This window comes from Bufo gargarizans, chromosome 7, assembly GCF_014858855.1.
Source record: "Bufo gargarizans isolate SCDJY-AF-19 chromosome 7, ASM1485885v1, whole genome shotgun sequence".
Lineage (NCBI taxonomy): Eukaryota > Metazoa > Chordata > Amphibia > Anura > Bufonidae > Bufo > Bufo gargarizans.
Genome location: NC_058086.1, coordinates 52,375,824 through 52,400,828, shown reverse-complemented (window position 1 = coordinate 52,400,828; position 25,005 = coordinate 52,375,824). Strand labels below are relative to the sequence as shown.

Genomic DNA, 25,005 nt, shown 5'->3' with positions numbered 1-25,005 from the left:
TCAGGAAGGGCATTCGGCCCCAGAGCCAGGACACCCAGGGGCCAGAAAGCAGGTGGAGGGGCAGCTCTACAGACCTGCGGAGTCGGCCCAAACTCTCATATCACCTTTAGGAAAGTCCTCAAGTGTCACAAGGAATCTCACACACATTCCATATCAATACTATATGCTGCACAGTATAGAATAATACTATATGCTGCACAGTATAGAATAATACTATATGCTGCACAGTATAGAATAATACTATATATTGCACATTATACTATAGAATAATACTATATGCTGCACAGTATAGAATAATACTATATACTGCACATTATACTATAGAATAATACTATATACTGCACAGTATAGAATAATACTATATGCTGCACAGTATAGAATAATACAATAGAATAATACTATATGCTGCACAGTATAGAATAATACTATACAATAATACTATATGCTGCACAGTATAGAATGATACTACATACTGCACAGTATAGAATGATACTATATACTGCACCGTATAGAATAATACTATATACTGCACAGTATAGAATAATACTCTATACTGCACATTATACTATAGAATAATACTATATACTGCACATTATACTATAGAATAATACTATATACTGCACAGTATAGAATAATACTATAGAATAATACTATATGCTGCACAGTATAGAATAATACAATAGAATAATACTATATGCTGCACAGTATAGAATAATACTATACAATAATACTATATGCTGCACAGTATAGAATGATACTACATACTGCACAGTATAGAATGATACTATATACTGCACCGTATAGAATAATACTATATACTGCACAGTATACTATAGAATAATACTATATACTGCACAGTGTACTATAGAATAATACTATATACTGCACAGTGTACTATAGAATAATACTATATACTGCACTGTATAGAATAATACTATATACTGCACAGTATAGAATAATACTATAAACTGCACATTATACTATAGAATAATACTATATACTGCACAGTATGCTATAGAATAATACTATATACTGCACATTATACTATAGAATAATACTATATACTGCACAGTATGCTATAGAGTAATACTATATACTGCACATTATACTATACAATAATACTATACACTGCACCGTATACTATACAATAATACTATACACTGCACATTATACAATAATACTATATACCGCACAGTATGCTATAGAATAATACTATATACTGCACATTATACTATAGAATAATACTATATACTGCACAGCATACTATAGAATAATACTATGCACTGCACAGTATACTATAGAATAATACCATACACTGCACAACATACTATAGAATAATACTATGCACTGCACAGTATACTATAGAATAATACTATACACTGCACAGCATACTATAGAATAATACTATGCACTGCACAGTATACTATAGAATAATACTATACACTGCACCGTATACTATACAATAATACTATACACTGCACATTATACAATAATACTATATACCGCACAGTATGCTATAGAATAATACTATATACTGCACATTATACTATAGAATAATACTATATACTGCACAGCATACTATAGAATAATACTATGCACTGCACAGTATACTATAGAATAATACTATACACTGCACAACATACTATAGGATAATACTATGCACTGCACAGTATACTATAGAATAATACTATATACTGCACAGCATACTATAGAACAGGGATGGCCAACCTGAGGCTCTCCAGATGTTGCAAAACTACAACTCCCAGCATGCCCAGACTGCCAACAGCTATCAGCCTACAGCAGGGCATGGTGGGAATTGTAGTTTTACAACAGCTGGAGAGCCACAAGTTGGCCATGCCTGCTTTAGAATAATACTATATACTGCACAGTATACTATAGAATAATACTATATACTGCATATTATACTATACAATAATACTATATACTGCACATTATACAGAGGCCTGGCCGAGCATCACCAGGGATGGAACCAGCGTCTGGAGATGTCTATGCGTTCCAGACTTCAGGCTGTAATTGGCTGCAAAGGATTTGTAAACAAGTATTTAAAAGTAAAAGTTTGATTTATGATTATTATTCTGTCCCATTACTTTTGGTCCCTTAAAAAGTGGGAGGCACAGATGCAAACTGCTGTAATTCCTGCACCGTTCACCTGATCTGGATGTAAATCCCCTCAAATTACAGCTGACAGTCTGCAGGTAAAGCTGACAGTCTTCAGGTAGAGCTGACAGTCTGCAGGTAGAGCTGACAGTCTGCAGGTAGAGCTGACAGTCTGCAGGTACAGCTGACAGCCTGCAGGTAGAGCTGACAGCCTGCAGGTAAAGCTGACAGCCTGCAGGTAGAGCTGACAGTCTGCAGGTAAAGCTGACAGTCTGCAGGTAAAGCTGACAGTCTGCAGGTAGAGCTTACAGTCTGCAGGTAAAGCTGACAGTCTGCAGGTAAAGCTGACAGTCTGCAGGTAGAGCTGACAGTCTGCAAGTTAGGCCTCTTTCACACTACAGTATGTTGAATTCAGTGTTTTGCGTTCCGTTTTTCACGGATCCGTTGTTCCGTTTTTTGCTTCCGTTGTGGTTCCGTTTCCTTTCCGTTTTTCCGTATGGCATATACAGTATACAGTAATTACATAGAAAAAATTGGGCTGGGCATAACATTTTCAATAGATGGTTCCGCAAAAAACGGAACGGATACGGAAGACATACGGATGCATTTCCGTATGTGTTCCGTTTTTTTTGCTGACCCATTGACTTGAATGGTGCCACGGACCGTGATTTGCGGCCAAATATAGGACATGTTCTATCTTTTCAACGGAACGGAAAAACGGAAATACGGAAACGGAATGCATACGGAACACATTCCGTTTTTTTGCGGAACCATTGAAATGAATGGTTCCGTATACGGACCGTATACGGACCGCAAAAAACGGACCGCAAAACGGAAAAAAAAAACGGTAGTGTGAAAGAGGCCTAAAGCTGACAGTCTGCAGGTAGAGCTGACAGTCTGCAGGTAAAGCTGACAGTCTGCAGGTAGAGCTGACAGTCTGCAGGTAAAGCTGACAGCCTGCAGGTAGAGCTGACAGTCTGCAGGTAAAGCTGACAGTCTGCAGGTAGAGCTGACAGTCTGCAGGTAAAGCTGACAGTCTGCAGGTAGAGCTGACAGTCTGCAGGTAGAGCTGACAGTCTGCAGGTAAAGCTGACAGTCTGCAGGTAGAGCTGACAGTCTGCAGGTAGAGCTGACAGTCTGCAGGTAAAGCTGACAGTCTGCAGGTAGAGCTGACAGTCTGCAGGTAGAGCTGACAGTCTGCAGGTAAAGCTGACAGTCTGCAGGTAGTGCTGACAGTCTGCAGGTAAAGCTGACAGTCTGCAGGTAGAGCTGACAGTCTGCAGGTAGAGCTGACAGCCTGCAGGTAAAGCTGACAGTCTGCAGGTAGAGCTGACAGTCTGCAGGTAGAGCTGACAGTCTGCAGGTAGAGCTGACAGCCTGCAGGTAAAGCTGACAGTCTGCAGGTAGAGCTGACAGTCTGCAGATAAAGCACGTCTTGTCCGTCTCATCTCACCTCCATTGTGGTGGTGTATATATAGAGACAGAAATGTTACCATTGTGTCCATGTCCCAATATTTATGGACCTGGCTGTAGACTATTAGGAAGTTGCAGAATTTCTCATTACACAAGAATTAGGTTTTATTTCACTGGAAACCTCTCGGCATTAGGGCTCACGCACACAAATGTATTTTTTTCCGTATCCGATCCACATTTTTCCCGGTCGGATGCGGACTCATTCTCTTCAATGGGGCCGCAAACGCAATCTGCTGTCCGCATCCGTATGTCTGTTCCGTGGCACCCGCAACATGTCCTATTCCTGTCCGTTTGCCTGATCCTCATAGAGATATGCGTGGCATGTACACGAGGGGCCCGGCACTGCTGATTGGCTGCACGCCTGCGGCATAGTGTGGGGCCCTCAGCTGGCAGTGGCCCTTGAGGTTAATGACTTGCTGCCTGTCAGGCCTCTTTCACACGAGCGAGTTTTCCGTGCGGGTGCAATGCGTGATGCGAACGCATATCGCCCGCACTGATTTCGGACCCATTCACTTCAATGGGGCTGTGCACATGAGCGGTGATTTTCACGCATCACTTGTGAGTTGTGTGAAAATCGCAGCATGTCCTATATTGTGCGTTTTTCACGCAGCCCTGGCGACATAGAAGTGAATGGGGCTGCGTGAAAAACGCATTGCATCCACAAGCAAGTGTGGGTGCGATGCGTTTTTCACAGATGGTTGCTAAGAGATGTTGTTTGTAAACATTCAGTTTGTTATCACGCGCGTGGAAAACGCATCTAAACGCATTGCACCCGCGCGGAAAAAACTGAAGAACTGAACGCAATCGCAGGCAAAACTGACGGAACTTGATTGCAATACGGTGCGAGTTTCACTGATCGCATCCGGAGCCGATCCATCACACTCGTGAGAAAGGAGCCTTAAGGGCCATTGATGGGAGAGTCCATTCCCGAGCCAGGCGGGGGGGTACAGGAAATGTCTCCTGCTATTCTGTACAACCAGACTGAGTGCTCCCTAGAACTCTGACCCTCATGGCACATTCTGCTCCCCCCCTTCCTGTCAGTGAAATGGTACAGTCCACCTTCAAGGCGCTGCTGGGAGAACTCAAGGGTGACATAAGAGCGAATGAATGGAGGAACCATGTGCCCGTAGTGAGGTGAGAAAGGGACCGGACGCGGGTGTAGCAGAGCTGAGTCTGTCATATGGCACAACTTGTGCTGATATTACTACTGACCACCGCTATATAGAAGGAAAGGGGCTATCACTGTGTCATCTGTGGTGTTACATAGGACTGCAGGTGACATCTACTACATTATCTGTACTCAGAGATATCACGGTGTTATCTGTGGTGTTACATAGGACTGCAGGCGACGTCTACTACATTATCTGTACTCAGAGAGTTATCACTGTGTCATCTGTGGTGTTACATAGGACTGCAGGTGACATCTACTACATTATATGTACTCAGAGAGTTATCACTGTGTTATCTGTGGTGTTACATAGGACTGCAGGTGACATCTACTACATTATCTGTACTCAGAGAGCTATCACTGTGTTATCTGTGGTGTTACATAGGACTGCAGGTGACATCTACTACATTATCTGTACTCACAGTTATCACTGTGTTATCTGTGGTGTTACATAGGACTGCAGGTGACATCTACTACATTATCTGTACTCAGAGAGTTATCACTGTGTTCTCTGTGGTGTTACATAGGACTGCAGGTGACATCTACTACATTATCTGTACTCACAGTTATCACTGTGTTATCTGTGGTGTTACATAGGACTGCAGGTGACATCTACTACATTATCTGTACTCAGAGATATCACTGTGTTATCTGTGGTGTTACATAGGACTGCAGGTGACATGTACTACATTATCTGTACTCACAGTTATCACTGTGTTATCTGTGGTGTTACATAGGACTGCAGGTGACATCTACTACATTATCTGTACTCAGAGATATCACTGTGTTATCTGTGGTGTTACATAGGACTGCAGGTGACATCTACTACATTATCTGTACTCAGAGATATCACTGTGTTATCTGTGGTGTTACATAGGACTGCAGGTGACATCTACTACATTGGGCTACTTTCACATCAGATGTGCCAGAGCAGCCATGCTCAACCTGCGGCCCTCCAGCTGTTGCAAAACTACAACTCCTATCATTTGCGAACAGCCTACAGGTATCAGCCTACAGCAGGGCATGGTGGGAGTTGTAGTTTTACAACAGCTGGGGGGCCGCGCCAGAGGATCTCAGTACCGGAGGAAAACGCTTCAGTTTTGTTCCTATTCATTGTCAATGGGGACAAACCTGATCCGGAAGCATTTTGTGTCCCGTCTGCGAAACTGAACAAACCGGATCCGGCGCCCATCTATATGATATAAACGGATCGGGACGAGACGGAGCCGTCCGTATGTGTTAAACGAAACGGAAGCGTTTTATTCCGGTGCTGGATCTGTGGATGTGAACGTCGCCTCATCTGTCCTGTACGTCCGGGAAACACACGACCGTTACCGTGTGCGGAATATCATCCGTTTGGCTCTCAGGCGCTGCGGCCACGATCTGTTTTGATTTTCAGATTATCCACAGAAGCGCAAAGGGTTAATTGGTTCTTCAGCAGTAAGATGTACTCGGCATCAGGCTGGGTCCACACAACGACGTTTGTCACGCGACACTTTGTCGCACCAATGTCGCACGTTTTTATAACGATAGTCTGAGGTGTCGCATGTTGTAGTGCGACACCATAGACTTTCATTATAAAAAGTGTGGTGCGACATTGGTGCGACAAAGTGTCACGTGACAAACGTCGTCGTGTGGACCCAGAAGTGACTATAAATAAGAGATCACAGTAAAGAGTTACAATGTGCGGCCGCCCCACGTCACAGAGTTAGGCCTCATGCACACGACCGGATGTATTTTGCAGTCTGCAAAAAATGGATCTGCAAAAAATACGGATGACATCCGTGTGCGTTCCGTTATTTGTGGAACTGAACAGCCGGCCCCTGATTCATTTCAATGGTTCAACAAAAAATACTGAAGTGTCTCCGTGTGCATTCCGTTTCAGTATTTCCGTGCCGTAAAAAGATAGAACATGTCCTATTCTTGTCCGCAAATCATGGTGCTTGGCTCTATTCAAGTCAATGGGTCCGCAAAAAAAACCTGAACACAAACGGAAATGCATCCGTATGTCTTCCGTTTCCGTTCCGTTTTTGCTGAACCATCTATTGAAAATGTTATGCCCAGCCCAATTTTTTCTATGTAATTACTGTATGTGGCATACGGAAAAACGGAAAGGAAATGGAAACACAACGGAAACAAAAAACGGAACAACGGATCCGTTAAAAACGGACCGCAAAACACTGAAAAAGCAATACTGTCGTGTGCATGAGCCCTAAGGCCTCTTTCACACAACCGTTTTTTTTTCCGTTTTGAGGACTTTTTTTGCGTTCCGTATACGGTCCATATACGGAACCATTCATTTCAATGGTTCCGTAAAAAAACGGAATGTACTCCGTATGCATTCCGTTTCCGTATTTCCGTTTTTCCGTTCCGTTAAAAGCTAGAACATATCCTATTATTGCCTGCAAATTACCTTCCGTGTCTCCATTCAAGTCAACGGGTCCGCAAAAAAAGGAACACATACGGAAATGCATTCGCATGTCTACCGTATCTGTTCCGTTTCTTGCGGGGCCATCTATTGAAAATGTTATGCCCAGCCCAAACTTTTCCATGAAATTACTGTATACTGTATATGCCATATGGAAAAACGGAACGGAAATGGAAACACAACGGAAACAAAAAACGGAACAACAGATCCTTTTAAAACGGACCGCAAAACACTGAAAAAGCCATACGGTCGTGTGAAAAAGGCCTAAGAAAGAAAGAGATCCTTTATGCCTCATGCACACGTATTTTCTTTCTGTGGCCGTTCCGATTTTTTGGGGTCCGCAAAAAAAAAAAAATGGAAGTTACTCTGTGCGCAGTCAGTTTCTGTATCTACATTCCACAGAAAAATAGACTGTGTCCTATTATTGTCCACAATATGGACAAGGATAGGGCTGTCCTATTAGGGCCGGCTGTTCCGTCCCGCAAATTACAGAATGCACACGGATGTGGGGGCTCATTTTTTTTTTCTGGACGATCTGTAGTTTTTATTGATACTGTATTGGAGGGTGTACGACTTTTTGATCAGTTTTTATTTTCAGTTTTTATTTTAAAAAAATTTGGGGAAGGTGAAGTGACAAAAAATGGCGAACCGCCGTATGGGGTAAATATTTTTATGTTTTGGTAGTACGAGCGTTTTTGGACCAAGCGATGCCCATAAGGTTTTTTATTTTTATTGTTTATGTATTTTTTTAGTCCTAGGGAAAGGAGGGTGAATTGTACTTTTATATACGGCTAATAGAAAAGATCCAGCAGCGAGGAAATGGAAAGCCGCGCGTTCCTTTATTACAGACGTAAAATTCATGCAGCAAATCAACGACATCCAGTGACGTCCGTCTGTTACGTCAACGCGTTTCAAACAAAGCTGTTCTCAATCGTCACTTGTCACATAAGGAACGCGGTACATTGCCTTGGTGCTGGATCCGTTCTATTAGCCAAGTTTCCCAAGGTCTTACCTTCTCCGCGCTCCAGGATGCATTAAGCAGGTGAGCCGGACTCTATCTACTATTTATATATATATATATATATATTTACTGGTTGACTAACGTGCCGTCATTAGATCCCATCTTGTATTCCCTCATATATATCTATGCATGATAGAATACTGAATTCAGGCTATTCCCCTGCAGTGCTGCCACCTACAGGCCTGCGTTGGTTAATACTAGTCATCGGCCTGTAAGCCTTGTACAAGATTAGGGCTCGTTCACACTCAGTGCCCGTGCTGGGGACCAAATAATTGCGGTCCACAATGCACGGGCACCGACCACGGGCCAGCCGCATGCAGATTGCGGACCCATTCACTTGAATGGGGTCTTCAATCCGTCCATTCCGCAAAAAGATAGAGCAAGTTCTATCTTTTTGTGGTGCGGAGGCACGGAACGGAACCCCAGGAAGGACTCCGTAGTGCTTCGGTGGGGGTACCGTTCCGCACCACATCTCCGGATTTGCAGACCCTTTCAAGTGAATGGGTCCGCATCCGTGATATTGCAACGGAGGGGCAACGTTGGCTCGTGTGAACAAGCCCTTAGGTCCGTGTTACTAGTCCAGGATGCATCCCCTGGTCTCAGCCACTTCCAGATGCATGGCCACATTTGACCACGTCATCTGGAGGATTAAATGTCCACGATCGGCATCGACATTGTGTAAAACAGCAGAAACCCGGCAGTTATGGCACCCGCTGTGCTTGCGAGCGGGTGCCATCTTTAAAGACCAGACTTGTACAGCGGAGGTCTGGAAAGGGTTAATAATGCAGAGTCCCATGTCTCTCCTGCATGTGTATCGGTGACATGATATCCATCCCTTGTCCCTTACAGATGCTAAATATGTGTCTCATGAAGGGTGGTGACTGGGCGGGAGCAGAGGGGGCGCCATTGTTCATGCTTTGTATGTTGTAAGGTGGGAGGCAGTTTTGATGGTCAAAAGTTTCTTTAGGAAAGTGAAACTTAGGGGGAGGGGCAGATAACCGTAGCGGTATAAGGCCCCTTTCACACGGGCGAGTATTCTGCGCGGGTGTGCTGAATACCGACCCATTCATTTCTATGGGTCTGTTCGCATGAGCAGTGATTTTCACGCATCACTTGTGCATTGCATGAAAATCGCAGCATGTTCTATATTCTGCGTTTTTCACGTAACGCAGGCCCCATAGAAATGAATGGGGTTGTGTGAAAATCGCAAGCATCCGCAAGCAAGTGCGGATGCGGTGCGATTTTCACGCATGGTTGCTAGGAGACAGTCTAGTCACTGTATTATTTTCCCTTATAACATGGTTATAGGGGAAAATAATAGCATTCTGAATACAGAATGCTTAGTAGGTGCTCAATTGAGGGTTAAAAAAAATAAAAAAAACGTTAACTTACCTTCTCCTCTTGATCGCGTAGTTCCCGGTCTCTTTACTTCTTGAATGATGAGCTGTCGGCTAAAGGACCTGTGGTGACGTCAGATCACATGCTCCAATCACATGGTCCATCACTGTGGTGATGGAGCATGTGATCTGACGTCACCACAGGTCATTTAGCCCACAGCTCATCATTCAAGAAGTAAAGAGACCGGGAACTACGCGATCAAGAGGAGAAGGTAAGTTAACGTTTTTTTTAACCCTCAATTGAGCACCTACTAAGCATTCTGTATTCAGAATGCTATTATTTTCCCCTATAACCATGTTATAAGGGAAAATAATACAATCTTCAGAACATCAATCCCAAACATGCGCGATTTTTCTCACGCGAGTGCAAAACGCATTACAATGTTTTGCACTCGCGCGGAAAAATCGCGCATTTTCCCGCAACGCACCCGCCTCTTATCCGGGCCAAAAATATGACGCCTGTGTGAAACAGGCCAAACACTTCGCCAGGAGGTAGTGGGGGCACGTACTGGCGGTAGAGCTGAGGGTGCGGAGTGTCCACGAGGACATCACTGACTGTACTGCAAGGGTCAGAGGTTATTGCTGATTATAAGGAATCTCCCGCTCTCTCCTTATATTTTATTTATTGCACCCAAAACCTTATATCTGATCCAGCACGAGGGTGGATGCGCCTCCGTCGCTGCTTTATGGATTACGTTACCACGGACCATGACAGAATGCCTTTAGAGGACTCCAGCATAATGTAATCCGGACGGATCCGTGTTGCAGCCCATAGACTTCTATTATGACGGAATGAATAACGGAAAGTCTCTAGAGACATTCCATCATGGAATTGCGTTATGGTCCGTGGTAACAGAATCCATAACACAATTCAGTAAATACCACAAAACGAGCCTGCACAAGAAATTCAAAATATGAAATTCGCTCATCTCTAGTTTTAATATTGATGACCTATCCTCGGGATCTCAGATCGGCTGTATGAGGCGCGAACCGTCTCGCTGCTCTCTATGGTTATGCCCAGATATGTTCCCCCTCACAGTAGTTATGTCCAATTATATGCTCCCTCACAGTAGTTATAGTCAGATATGTACCCTCTAGTTGTGGCTGTATAATCTGTATGTAGTGAGCTCCTCCTAGTGGTGACTGTATAATCTGTATGTAGTGAGCTCCCTCTAGTGGTGGCTGTATAATCTGCATGTAGTGAGCTCCCTCTAGTGGTGGCTGTATAATCTGTATGTAGTGAGCTCCCTCTAGTGGTGGCTGTATAATCTGTATGTAGTGAGCTCCCTCTAGTGGTGGCTGTATAATCTGTATGTAGTGGTGGCTGTATAATCTGCATGTAGTGAGCTCCCTCTAGTGGTGGCTGTATAATCTGTATGTAGTGAGCTCCCTCTAGTGGTGGCTGTATAATCTGTATGTAGTGAGCTCCCTCTAGTGGTGGCTGTATAATCTGTATGTAGTGAGCTCCTCCTAGTGGTGACTGTATAATCTGTATGTAGTGAGCTCCCTCTAGTGGTGGCTGTATAATCTGCATGTAGTGAGCTCCCTCTAGTGGTGGCTGTATAATCTGTATGTAGTGAGCTCCCTCTAGTGGTGGCTGTATAATCTGTATGTAGTGAGCTCCCTCTAGTGGTGGCTGTATAATCTGTATGTAGTGGTGGCTGTATAATCTGCATGTAGTGAGCTCCCTCTAGTGGTGACTGTATAATCTGTATGTAGTGAGCTCCCTCTAGTGGTGGCTGTATAATCTGTATGTAGTGAGCTCCCTCTAGTGGTGACTGTATAATCTGTATGTAGTGAGCTCCCTCTAGTGGTGGCTGTATAATCTGTATGTAGTGAGCTCCCCCTAGTGGTGGCTGTATAATCTGTATGTAGTGAGCTCCCTCTAGTGGTGGCTGTATAATCTGTATGTAGTGAGCTCCCCCTAGTGGTGGCTGTATATTCTGTATGTAGTGAGCTCCCTCTAGTGGTGGCTGTATAATCTGTATGTAGTGAGCTCCCTCTAGTGGTGACTGTATAATCTGCATGTAGTGAGCTCCCTTTAGTGGTGGCTGTGGTTACAGCTCCCAGCCAGACTCTCAGTCCTAAGACCACACAGAATATACCTAGTTATTGGATATAGTATATTGTGATAATATTCAGCGCTGTTTGGGCTGTCAGGGTGACCAGAGGACATTTGATAATTGTGTTTATTATTACATGTCAAAAACAGGAAGGACACTAAAACTGGTGGAAAAGTGGATGGACAGCATTCTCTTGATCAGCTGATTGGAAGGTATTTGAGTGGTGGAGTCCCTGGCGGGGGATTAGACACAAGACATAAATGCCATGTGAAGCTCGAGGCGCTCACATCTCTTGCTCAGTGTATGAGAGGGGATACTGTGGAGGATGGGGGTGCTCAGTGTATGAGGGGAGATGCTGTGGAGGATGGGGGTGCTCAGTGTATGAGGGGAGATACTGGGGAGGATGGGGGTGCTCAGTGTATGAGGGGAGATACTGGGGAGGATGGGGGTGCTCAGTGTATGAGGGGAGATACTGTATAGGATATATGTATGGGATATATGACAAGGCCACTTACTGGGAATGCTCATTTCTACATGTGGCTTGCCGTTTGGTCTGGGTGTGTTATCTTTGGCCGGGCGCTACAAGGTGTGTTTAGGAATAGCATTTATGTCAATCTCAGAGTGTGGTCCTATGAAGGTGGCAGGAGTAAGCCTGGCGATGGTGCACAGGCCTGTGACATTGTGGGATAACCATTTGTACGCTTTGTGTCCACAAACTAAGTATATGTCTTCTGGAACTGCCACTGCAGTGCTATTGAATAATTGGGTAATTAATTTGGCTAATTGTATCCCTTTCACCCGCTCATATCCTTTTAACTGACCTTTGGTGTTGTTAGCTAATATACCTGTGATAAGGTCCTGTGCAGTACGGTGGTTACCGGGTAGGTCTTTTCCGTTCACGGCTTCTACACCAATACACTGCTCGTGGCTGTTTTTGAGTCATTGTAACCTTGAGTGTATGTGCAGACTAAATGTCATCCCTTTGGTTTGTACTTGCAGACAGTAACATTGTGTCCAGCTAGGAAAACGTGTGACATTAGCCCAGTGTCCCTCTTGCCAGGAGGTAGAGCTATGATCTATCGAGGGTCCTGGTCTGTTTATCATGAGCCATGGAGCAGCTGCCCACCTTGCGACAGGTAAGGACACTTCCCTGTCCTTATCTTTTCTGGATTTAACTCAGTATATGCCAGTGAGAAAGATGGTAGCGTTAGACAGGTCAATCAGTCCAGAAAGGTCCAGGGGTGTCCCAACATGTGGCATACTGGCCGAGCTCACGGGACTGTGGGTACAGATCCAACCATCTCTCAGAGTTTCAGTCTCATTCAACCCCTGGACTAGAATGTGATGGTGCCGTGTCAGTGAATTGCCCCATTCATCACCCAGTGGCGTGAACACTGCGGATATGCCTACAGTCAAAGTCATGATAAGTAGGTGGACCCTCATGGCTTATTGTTCCTGGGTCATCGGGACAGCCTTACAATGTGAGGCGTGGATCCAGGTAGGTCTCCCTTCGAGTTTCACAGAGGTCGGGGTAGTCAGCAACGCCTTGTACGGCCCCTCGTATCGTGGTTCGAGGGTGTTTCTTGACCACCACCCCACTCTCCAGGTTTCAACGAGTGGGTCCCTTCAAGGTAATCAGGATCTGAAATGGAAGAGAGAACTTGTGCACGTATGTTAGACAATTGTTTACTCAGGGCAATCACATATTTTGTAACAGATTCATAATGCATTAGTAATTGCTGTGGGAAGTACTGCCCCATCCTAGGCCCTGTCCCAAACAAGATCTCATATGGAGTCAGTTTGTGTGGAGGCCTAGGGGTATGTCTAACTGAAAATAGTGGTACTGGCAGGCATTGTACCCAACTGAGCCCTGTCTCCATGGTCATCTTCAGCATCTTGGACTTCAGTACTCCGTTCAGTCGTTCGACTTTGCTGCTGCTTTGGGGTCTGTAGGGCGTGTGATAGGCTAAGTGTGACCCTACCATCTTCCAGACTTCTTGGTTTAGGCTAGGAGTGAATGCTGGGCCCTGATCACTCTCAATGACCCCAGGTACTCCCAACCTACAAACAGTTTCCTGCATTAGTTTCTTAGCAGTTGTTGTGGCTGTCTGATTTCAGACGGGGTAGGCTTCTGGCCACCCAGAGAACAAGTCTACCACTACTAGCACGGGGTAGGCTTCTGGCCACCCAGAGAACAAGTCTACCACTACTAGCACGGGGTAGGCTTCTGGCCACCCAGAGAACAAGTCTATCACTACTAGCACGGGGTAGGCTTCTGGCCACGCAGAGAACAAGTCTACCACTACTAGCACGGGGTAGGCTTCTGGCCACCCAGAGAACAAGTCTATCACTACTAGCACAGGGAAGGCTTCTGGCCACCCAGGGAACAAGTCTACCACTACTAGCACGGGGTAGGCTTCTGGCCACCCAGAGAACAAGTCTATCACTACTAGCACGGGGTAGGCTTCTGGCCACCCAGGGAACAAGTCTACCACTACTAGCACGGGGTAGGCTTCTGGCCACCCAGAGAACAAGTCTACCACTACTAGCACGGGGTAGGCTTCTGGCCACCCAGAGAACAAGTCTACCACTACTAGCACGGGGTAGGCTTCTGGCCACCCAGAGAACAAGTCTACCACTACTAGCACGGGGTAGGCTTCTGGCCACCTAGAGAACAAGTCTACCACTACTAGCACGGGGTAGGCTTCTGGCCACCCAGAGAACAAGTCTACCACTACTAGCACGGGGTAGGCTTCTGGCCACCCAGAGAACAAGTCTATCACTACTAGCACATATTGAAACCCTTGGCACATTGGCATCTGGATGTGGTCAATTTGAATCCATTGGAACGGCTACTGGGCTTTGGAGAGACATTTGGTTGGTGTAGGCTCAGTTCTTCCCGGGTTGCACTGCGCACAGATGAGGCAAGACTTAGTATGCCACACCAGGACAGGGGTTATCCCTGGGGCCACCCATGTTTTGACAATTAGTTCTTTCATGATGGTCTTAGATTGGTGGCTGGGCCCATGAGCTATTGAAGCTATCAGAGGATAGAGAGCTTTGGACAGACATACTCTATCCTTGGGTCCACAGTCCAGATTCTGTCTCTTTCTGGTGGCGTGGCCTGCTTCTGTAACTGGACTAGCAGGTCCCAGGAGACCTCTTTTGGTTTCTCTGTTGGGTCTGTTATGGACTCGGCTCGAGTGTGAGCCTCTACCTTAATCACTGCCACTTGGGTGGGCACGAGTACTGCTGCCATTAGAGCCGCTACTGCTGAAGCATTCTTGATCGGGGTACCTGCGGCAGTGATGTCATCCGCAGTCTTCCATATTATACTAAAGTCATTAACTACTCCAAAGGCATATCTAGAGTCAGTGTAAAGGTTGGCAGTAGAGTCTTTTGCCAAGAGGCAGGCTTCAGTGACGGCAATGAGTTCAGCCTCCTGTGCTGACTGGTCTGGGCCCAATTGTCTTGCACATAGCACCCCATGCTCACCAGTGAATGGAATGCCTGTATGGAACTTCTCCTTGTCATCGGCGTACCTTGAGCCGTCCACAAAGAGAGTCCAGTGTGGATTCAGTAATGAAGTGTCCTGAATTGATGGTGGCTTTCCTACTTTAGCCTCCATGTTCCAGTTCAGCATAAATTGAGTCAGAGGAACCCCATTGCTCTTCTTCTTGAAGATCCTCTTCGGCCTGTAGATCAATCAAACCTTCAGATTCTCCAGTATATTCTCCCCTTGGAAGAGGAAGAAGAGCAGCAAGATTAAGGATGTGACATCTTTGAATAGTGACAGGTAGGAGCAGACTTCCTTGCAACCATAGGTGATGTTGATTAGTCAGATGCCTTGGTTGTGTTCGTTGGAGAATGGCAGAAATGTCCTTTGGTGCTAGGATAGTGAGGGTGTGGCCAAGTACCATATCAGACGTGGTGTCCCGCAGGGCACTGGCTGCATGTACAGCTCTGACACAGGAAGGGTACTGGGTCCATTCTCTTTGTATGGTAGGACTTTGAGGTCCTTCAGGGTCATAGTGACCGGTGGGGCATTGAGGCATCCGATATCCTGGGGTCCTTTGGCCCAGAGAGCATCGGGGATGAGGGGCTAAATGGTTTGCAGTGAATCCCCTTGCTCATATGAATCAGTGCAGAATTTTATTGTCAGACACCCGGCAGTCGTGAGAGCCACATAACTTGAGCGAAAGCCACAAAGAAGCGAGACAGTGTCTTATAAGAAGCCAGCATTTGTGAGAAAAGACAAGGTGGAGGTCAACAGCTCCCTCGTGGCTGCACGTAGATGGCCTGCAATGCGGTGGAATGATCTGCTCATTTCTGTAGTTGCTCTATAAAGTATTCCCCAGACTCATGATCCCAGGGGTCAAAGTTCTGACCCCTCAGCTCAGGGATGGGAATGTGGTCCATTATCAGTGAGGAGTAGTCACCGGTCTTGTTCTCCACGATGCTTTGCAGGTCTGACCATGTGCATCCATAGGGTTGGTGCACCTAAGATAGTTTCATGTAAAATGGCATTGGGTGAGTATCGGGATCTGGCAAGAGATTCACTATGGGGAACAACTGCTGTGGGGTGAAGGACACCTATTTGGGCAGGCTCTGAGGACGTGTTTGTGCCAGGGCTTCCCTAAGGGTTTTCGTAATTGCCCCTCTCTAGATCTTGCATGTTTCTTTGCAATGCAGTAATCTGAGACTGGAGGGCGGTGTTTGGGTTCTGTGCAGCAGGACTACCCTCGTTCCATGGTGCCAACTGGGGAGGGGTGGGAGTCCTTGTGCCCGAAACAGATTCTACCTCCTCATCAGACTGCGTTTGATTGGGCTCTTCTGTCTGACCTCCCACCATTATAGGTGTGGGGGTCATGATCTGACGGGGAGTCATAAAAGTGCCATCCGGGTTTATCATTGGGTACAGCGTAGAGACCACCGGGACACTAGGGGTGACGGGGGGATCCGGGCCAAAGGAGATTAAAAGGTCCAGCCATGGGCGTTGGCTGTGGAAAAGATGGCGCCATAGCGGGGACTGATGAGACGTGCTGTGGAACTACAGAGGTGTGGTTATGTGGGCTAGGCACGTATTACTGGAGGCGGAATTCTGTTGACCGCACACTTTACAAGTCCAGCCTTTTTCCTGTCTGACGGCGCCATTTTATAGGGTGGTGGCTGCTCGCGCCCAGGTAATATACCGGGTTTACAGTAGTATCTCTTTCATCATAATTTAGTTCTCCCCCCGTCTTTTCAAATTCCTTACTACAGTCCGACCACACGCGGACCGTATCTACTAACTTTTCATCCTCCAACTTCCCTCTCTTCTCATTCAACGTATGCCACGTGACAGGGCAGTGTGCCACCTTTTGGTATGTTATACATTTTTTCTCACTTGCTTAAACATTTAACAAACCGTTTTCCTTGTTCGTAGGCCACGTACTGACCGGGGAACAGTAACCCTTCGGGACACTTTCATTGTTTCCCATCTCGCCTCTCGCACCTACTGAACCCGTCTAAAGACCTCTGTATCGAGTAATCACTGGACTTGATGACCTCTGAGTCCCGGTCAGCACACTCAGGGCTACCGCAGACCGCTCTCCCCTTCTGTGATCGTCCCCTTTTTGGAGATTTGAGTCAGACGCCGGGCTGCTCTCCGATACAGGCTAATAGGAGAACTCCGTGTCTCAGTGGTACTTGTCAACAGAGTCTTCACAACTTGTAAACATAACACAAGTACGTCAAGACTCTACAGCATCCTGCATCTCTCTGAGGAGGCCTTCGTAACCTATACTTGTATCCAGTGCTTAGATATCTCTCTAGTCAGACCTTCCACTCACTGGCTAAGCCTGACCGCCTCCTCCCCATCTGTGATCCAGGCAGACGCCTCCGCGATACAGTCAATTGAGGTAGACCTTGGATATCTAACGTTCAACACAGATACTCAAGGTTCTCCGTTTCCACATAACGAGATAACACATCAAATTATTATCATATACATGGGGTTCTTACTTTTATGCCCTCGAGGACGTCCCAAGCTGACACGGCACACCTCCCTCAGACATGCACGGATGGACTATACCAAAGGACACATGGAGGTAAGATAAAGCAGTTTTCTTACCTCTTATCACGGGCCTGCAGTCCTGGTGTCCGTTAGTTAGGTCCTCCTCATCTGGTCTCTGGGGGTCCTGGATCAGAGGATCCTATCCTCGAGCCCCATGTTGGGCGCCAACTGTTTTGGATCTGATCAATGGTCAGTAAAGTTGATGTGCTGGTCCAAATTATAGAAGTAGGTTTACAGGCCTGGAGAGAAATGACACTGACACACGCAGGTGGGAGTCAAAGCATATCTCTAGTTTATTGCTGAACAGCAGACAGTATATAGGACAGGAAGGAGTGGGGGTGTAAGGTGGCGTATATCTTTTCTGTTGTCTATAAACTCTGTATCTTCTGTCACATCAATGGGCATGTGACAGAAGATACTCCCTCCCCCTTCCAGATGGGGAAAGCTGTTACTTTCTGTCTCTTTGAGGCTGCTTGCTTGAGCTGAACAGAAACCGTCTTGAGGCACATAATAAAGCAGAAAGCAAGATTCTTGTTCTAGGCGTTGGCTGGGTACCTGGCCGCCATTTTAACTACAGTATAATTCTCAACAAGCAAGTATCCATTTTGTATCAATAGTCCATAACAGATGGGGGTGCTCCCGATGCTGCCGCTCCTCACCGCCCCCACTCGGTGATCCTCTTGTACAGTCTGCTGTGTGGGCGCGCACAGTGTGAGGTCACAGCGCGGCCTCACACTGTGCGTAGCCTTCACAGTGGAGCGCTGAGGATCGGGAAGGTAGAGGTGAGTATAGCGCTTTTAGCGCTTCCCGGCCCTGACAGAACCTTGAGTCGGCTTGATTAGGGTGTGCCCAGGCACACCCGGCACACCCCGTGCGCACGTCTATGACTAGGGGGTCTGATTGCTGGTCTGACCTGAGGTGCAATGGAAAATATTTTTTTCTTATTATCCTTCTCTAAAACCTAGGGCAAAAAATACGGTCCTCAAACCAGCGATTGTCTGAAGCAGAGTGAAGATACCAGGACCACACAGAAGAGAAGCCCGCTGCTGCAGACGGGACCAGGGCCAGGTGAGCTGCGGGGGTGGGGGGCGCCAAAATGTAGCTTTGCTTGTGTTGGCAAAAATCCTTGCACCGTCCCTGCTTCTTAGCATATCAAAGGCAGGAAGGGCACATTGTCAAAGCAGTTGGACAACATTCTCTTGGCCAACAGATTGGGTAGATATTTGGGTGGTCACAGGGTGGAGTCCATGGTGGGGGCTGGGACACAGGAACATATAAGTGATATGAAACCTGGGAGTCCCTCTATCTCTTCCTGCGACCCCCTGGACCAACATCACTTCAGGAGCAAGCTAAGTTATAGGTAAGCTTATGTGTGTATGTATATAAGTATAATATCCCAGTAGACTTTATATGTGTGCATATAGATATGTGTCGTCTGCGATTGTATTACCAGTAGATTATATACAGTGCCTTGCAAAAGTATTCACCCCCTTGATTATTTGAGGATTTGCATCATGTAATTTACAGAACCTGCCGACAACTTTATTTATTTTATTTTATTTTTATTGTGAAGCAAACAACAAATAGGACAAAGTAACAGAAAAGGTCAATGTGCAGAACTATTCACCCCCTACAGTGAATGTGCAGAACTATTCACCCCCTACAGTCAATGTGCAGAACTATTCACCCCCTACAGTCAATGTGCAGAACTATTCACCCCCTACAGTCAATGTGCAGAACTATTCACCCCCTACAGTCAATGTGCAGAACTATTCACCCCCTACAGTCAATGTGCAGAACTATTCACCCCCTACAGTCAGTACTCTGTAGAGCCCCTTTTGCTACAATCACGGCTCCAAGTCGCTTTGGATAAGTCTCTAGGAGCAGTCGCCACATCTTACCGCTGGGATTGTTGCCCGTTCCTCCTTGCAGAACTGCTCCGGCTCCTTCAGGTCGGATGTTTGCACTTGAACAGCGATCTTTACGTCTGACCACAGATCTTCTATTGGACTGAGATCTAGGCTGTAACTCCGCCATTACATCACATTTACATGTCTCCCCTTAAACCCCTCAAGTGTTGTTTTAGCCGTGTGTTTGGGGCCATTGTCCTGCTGATCAGATCACGCACAGAGTGGGGCAGGTTCTGCTGAAGGATATCCCTGTATTTAGCACCATCCATCTTTCCCTCAGCTCTGACCAGTTTCCCAGTCCCCCCAGTATGATGCTGCCACCACCAGGTCTCACTGTGGGATGGTGTTCTTTGGGTGATGAGATGTGTTGGGTTTGCTCCAGACATAGCGTTTTCTTTGATGGCCGATAAGTCCAATGTTAGTCTCCTCAGACCAGAGCCCCTTCCTTCATACATTTTGGGAGTCTCCTAAGACCGGAGCCCCTTCCTCCATACATTTTGGGAGTCTCCTCAGACCGGAGCCCCTTCCTCCATACATTTTGGGAGTCTCCTCAGACCGGAGCCCCTTCCTCCATACATTTTGGGAGTCTCCTCAGACCGGAGCCCCTTCCTCTATACATTTTGGGAGTCTCCTCAGACCGGAGCCCCTTCCTCCATACATTTTGGGAGTCTCCTCAGACCAGAGCCTCTTCCTCCATACATTTTGGGTCTCCTCAGACCGGAGCCTCTTCCTCCATACATTTTGGGAGTCTCCTCAGACCGGAGCACCTTCCTCTATACATTTTGGGAGTCTCATCAGACCGGAGCACCTTCCTCCATACATTTTGGGAGTCTCCTCAGACCAGAGCCCCTTCCTCCATACATTTTGGGTCTCCTCAGACCGGAGCCCCTTCCTCCATACATTTTGGGAGTCTCCTCAGACCAGAGCCTCTTCCTCCATACATTTTGGGTCTCCTCAGACCGGAGCCTCTTCCTCCATACATTTTGGGAGTCTCCTCAGACCGGAGCATCTTCCTCTATACATTTTGGGAGTCTCATCAGACCGGAGCACCTTCCTCCATACATTTTGGGAGTCTCCTCAGACCAGAGCCCCTTCCTCCATACATTTTGGGTTTCCTCAGACCAGAGCCCCTTCCTCTATACATTTTGGGTCTCCTCAGACCAGAGCCCCTTCCTCCATACATTTTGGGAGTCTCCTCAGACCGGAGCACCTTCCTCCATACATTTTTGGAGTGTCCTCAGACCGGAGCACTTTCCTCCATACATTTTGGGAGTCTCCTCAGACCAGAGCCCCTTCCTCTATACATTTTGGGTCTCCTCAGACCGGAGCACCTTCCTCCATTCATTTTGGGAGTCTCCTCAGACCAGAGCCTCTTCCTCCATACATTTTGGGTCTCCTCAGACCAGAGCCTCTTCCTCCATACATTTTGGGTCTCCTCAGACCGGAGCCTCTTGCCTTTCTGTTTTTAGCTGACAGTAATGGCTTTCTTCTGGCCGCTCTGCCATAAAGCCCAACTCTATGGAGCGTACGGCTTATTGTCGTCCTCTGTACAGATCCTCCAGTCTCTGCTGTGGAACTCTGCAGCTCCTCCAGGGTTACCTTAGGTCTCTGTGCTGCCCCTCTGATGAATGCCCTCCTTGCCCGGTCTGTCAGTTTTGGTGGGCGGCCGTCTCTTGGCAGGTTTGCTGTTGTGCTATGTTCTTTCCATTTGGTTATGATAGATTTGATGGTGCTCCTGGGGATCAACAAAGATTTGGATATTCTTTATAACCTAACCCTGACTTGTACTTCTCCACAACATTGCCCCTTACTTGTTTGGAGAGTTCCTCGGTCTTCACGGCAGTGTTTGGTTAGTGATGCCTCTTGCTCAGGTGCTGCAGCCTCTGGTGTGTATATGTAATGACAGATCATGTGACACTTAGATTGCACACAGGTGACATCATCTCACTAATCATGTGACTTCTGAAGGTAATCGGTTGCACCAGAACTTTTTATGGGCTTCCTAACAAAGGGGGTGAATACATACGCACAGGACAATTTTCTGTTTTCTATTTCTAAACAATAGTTTTATTTATATATTTTTCTCATTTCACTTCACCGACTTAGATGATTGTGTTCTGATCCATCACATAAAATTCAGAATAACAAAACATTGAACTTAAGGCTGTAATGTAACAAAACACGAAAAGTCAAGGGGGGGGGGGGTGAATACTTTTGCAAGGCACTGTATATGCTGTTTATGCATGAGTCTCTATATGTACATGTACTAATGGTCCAGTACTGGATGTGAGTTGGGTAGAAGGGTAGCTCCAGTAGACGGTATATTGGTGCACTCTGGATATACTGTATATGAAGAACTGGAGGGGTGGATATAAAACACAGAATAAGCGGGTTATATAGGAAACAAAGACAATAGCTTAGGAACAGAATACGGAGATAGACATACATTTCCAATAAGAAAAATTCCCTTCATCAGTGGGGGTGCTCAGTGTATGAGGGGAGATACTGTGGAGGATGGGGGTGCTCAGTGTATGAGGGGAAATACTGTGGATGATGGGGTGCTCAGTGTATGAGGGGGGATACTGTGGATGATGGGGTGCTCAGTGTATGAGGGGAGATACTGTGTGGAGGATGGGGGTGCTCAGTGTATGAGGGGAGATACTGTGGAGGATGGGGGTGCTCAGTGTATGAGGGGGGATACTGTGGAGGATGGGGTGCTCAGTGTATGAGGGGGGATACTGTGGAGGATGGGGGTGCTCAGTGTATGAGGGGGGATACTGTGGAGGATGGGGTGCTCAGTGTATGAGGGGGGATACTGTGGAGGATGGGGTGCTCAGTGTATGAGGGGGGAGTGGCGAGTGCAGGAAAAACATGCTGGATCTCTGAACCGAGGCGGCGTCCGGAGCAGGAGAGCTAAATTCATTTATTTTATGTCTCATCTGAGGTCTGATGTAGGGTGGTCGCTGTATAATCTGTATGTAGTGAGCTCCCTCTAGTGGTGGCTGTATAATCTGTATGTAGTGAGCTCCCTCTAGTGGTGGCTGTATAATCTGTATGTAGTGAGCTCCCTCTAGAGGTGGCTGTATAATCTGTATGTAGTGCGCTCCCTCTAGAGGTGGCTGTATGATCTGTATGTAGTGAGCTCCCTCTAGTGGTGGCTGTATAATCTGTATGTAGTGAGCTCCCTCTAGTGGTGGCTGTATAATCTGTATGTAGTGAGCTCCCTCTAGTGGTGGCTGTATAATCTGTATGTAGTGAGCTCCCTCCAGTGGTGGCTGTATAATCTGTATGTAGTGAGCTCCCTCTAGTGGTGGCTGTATAATCTGTATGTAGTGAGCTCCCTCTAGTGGTGGCTGTATAATCTGTATGTAGTGAGCTCCCTCTAGTGGTGGCTGTATAATCTGTATGTAGTGAGCTCCCTCCAGTGGTGGCTGTATAATCTGTATGTAGTGAGCTCCCTCTAGTGGTGGCTGTATAATCTGTATGTAGTGAGCTCCCTCTAGTGGTGGCTGTATAATCTGTATGTAGTGAGCTCCCTCTAGTGGTGGCTGCATGTGTGAAGAATTATTTCATGTAGTTTGGATCAGAAAACCATATCTGACTGCTATAAAGATGTATAATATGGAAATAATCAGCTCAGAATATTTAATACATTTAGAAAAGCTTGAAATAAATGTGGATGTCTTGTAATAAAGTGATATAATAATGGCGTCTGTGTACACGTCACATCTGTAGGTGGATGGTCTAATTCTCCTGTTCTTGTGTTTCAGCTGCACCATGAGATCGCCGCTCACCCGTCTGTGTCACATCACCCTCCAGGTCTCCAACCCCCAGAAGGTCATAGCCGACCTGGTGGCCAAGTACAGATTTAGACCATTTGCGGCTCGCGGTCTGGACGGAGCGGCGCCTTGTCAGGTGGCGTTGAGAAATGGAGAAGTCGTGTTCATAGTCAATGAGATCTCCAAAAGCCCTGACCTATTGTACGATTCTGCGGTTCCCCTGACATCCCCCGACACAGCCTGCAACGTCAGCTATGAGGTGGATGATTTGTCCAGACTGTGCCAGCGACTGGTCAGCAATGGCTGCCACATGTTAGTGCCCCCCACCCATATTCAGAGCGACGCCGGCCCAGTGTCCTACTGTGTGGTCAAGTCCATTCTAGGGAACGTAAGACACACTCTCATTGACCGCACTCAGTATGCAGCCGCCTTCCTTCCAGGCTTTGATCCCCTCAAGAAAGATGATGACGGTGCTCCGGCTGATGTCACCCGCGTGGATCATGTGACTTACTGCTGTCCCCGGGGGACCGTGCCACAGGTGATAGAGTGGTATAGGCGGTGCTTTGGGTTCCAACACTTCCCTCTCCGAGAAGGAGAAGACCCGAGCCGGGGATTTGAAATCAGTGGCCCCCAGATCGGGCTGCGTCTGACCTCCGTAGAATGCCCGGAGCGAGCAGAAGTGGCTAAGATTGTGTTCGCGGAATCGTTACCCCAGACGGGGATGAACCAGATCAACCAGTTTCTTCAGCATCACCCAGAAGGTGGGATCCAGCACATCGGCCTCTTGACGCCCAACATCTTAAAGGCTGTGAGGGCCCTGACCGATAGCGGGGTTGTCTTTGCTCACCAGCCCCCGTCCTATTATAATGACCCCCAGAAGGTGGCAGAGATCCTCCGCGCAGGGTTAACCCCGCAGCGGCTCTCGCCCTTCGGGATTTTGCTGGATTCTTCCCCTGAACTTCAGGATGAGAAGGATGCCGATCTGAAGTTCCTTTTACAGGTTTTCGCTGAACCCTTGTTCTTCAAGGACTCGCTCTACCTGGAGCTGATAGAGCGCAGGGGGGCGCAGGGCTTCGGGGAGGGAAATATTCGCGCCCTGTGGCGCTCCATGCAAGATATGATTAATGGCCTGAGTCAAAAAGTGCAGGAGGGGGCAGTGACCCAGTGATGCTACTTACCTGGACGCGTGCCCTCATCGTCTTCTCACTGCCTGTAATTGGTGGACTGCTGCCCATGACAACAAGCAGAGCTACACTGTAAAGCATGGTGAGCAACACAGAAGCCATAGCCTGTGATAAGAAAGGTGGTGGATTTCTAACTCTAGGGCTATTCAACATAGCAGTGTCCTAATAGAAGAAAGCTGCAGTGTAAAGCATGAGGGAGGTACAGAGCAGCAGCATCCTCAGGATTTCCAACTGCTACTGACTCCATCAGACAATGCAGCGAGACTGATGTCTAATAAACGTTACTTCATAAATGGTGCAGGTGTTTTTTCTTAAAGTGAACTTTCGCCTAAATCAACTTCATCACCCACTATGAAATCAGGTGCCAGATTGTTACTAAAAGATTTATTACTTTACAAAATGTATAAAA

General features: G+C 46.8%; 1 protein-coding gene across 3 annotated transcripts; it reads left to right on the top strand.

The window, feature by feature from the left end:
• Positions 1-4,654: 4,654 nt before the first annotated feature.
• Positions 4,655-24,884, top strand: HPDL (4-hydroxyphenylpyruvate dioxygenase like). Of its 3 annotated transcripts, XM_044301724.1 has the most exons (3): positions 4,680-4,725; positions 11,818-11,880; positions 23,404-24,884. In XM_044301724.1, the coding sequence occupies exon 3, from the start codon at positions 23,411-23,413 to the stop codon at positions 24,578-24,580; it is 1,170 nt and encodes a 389-aa protein (XP_044157659.1). In that variant the 5' UTR covers positions 4,680-4,725; positions 11,818-11,880; positions 23,404-23,410; the 3' UTR covers positions 24,581-24,884. The 3 variants fall into 3 exon arrangements, with proteins under 3 accessions (XP_044157657.1, XP_044157659.1, XP_044157658.1); XM_044301722.1 differs by lacking the exon at positions 11,818-11,880 and having other exon boundaries at positions 4,655-4,725; positions 23,404-24,883; XM_044301723.1 differs by lacking the exons at positions 4,680-4,725; positions 11,818-11,880 and adding an exon at positions 18,729-18,791 and having other exon boundaries at positions 23,404-24,883.
• The last annotated feature ends 121 nt before the right edge of the window (positions 24,885-25,005 follow it).

What these genes read in the sequence shown, in the direction of transcription:
- HPDL (XM_044301724.1), top strand. Translation starts at nt 23,411, where the DNA reads ATGAGATCGCCGCTCACCCGTCTGTGTCACATCACCCTCCAGGTCTCC.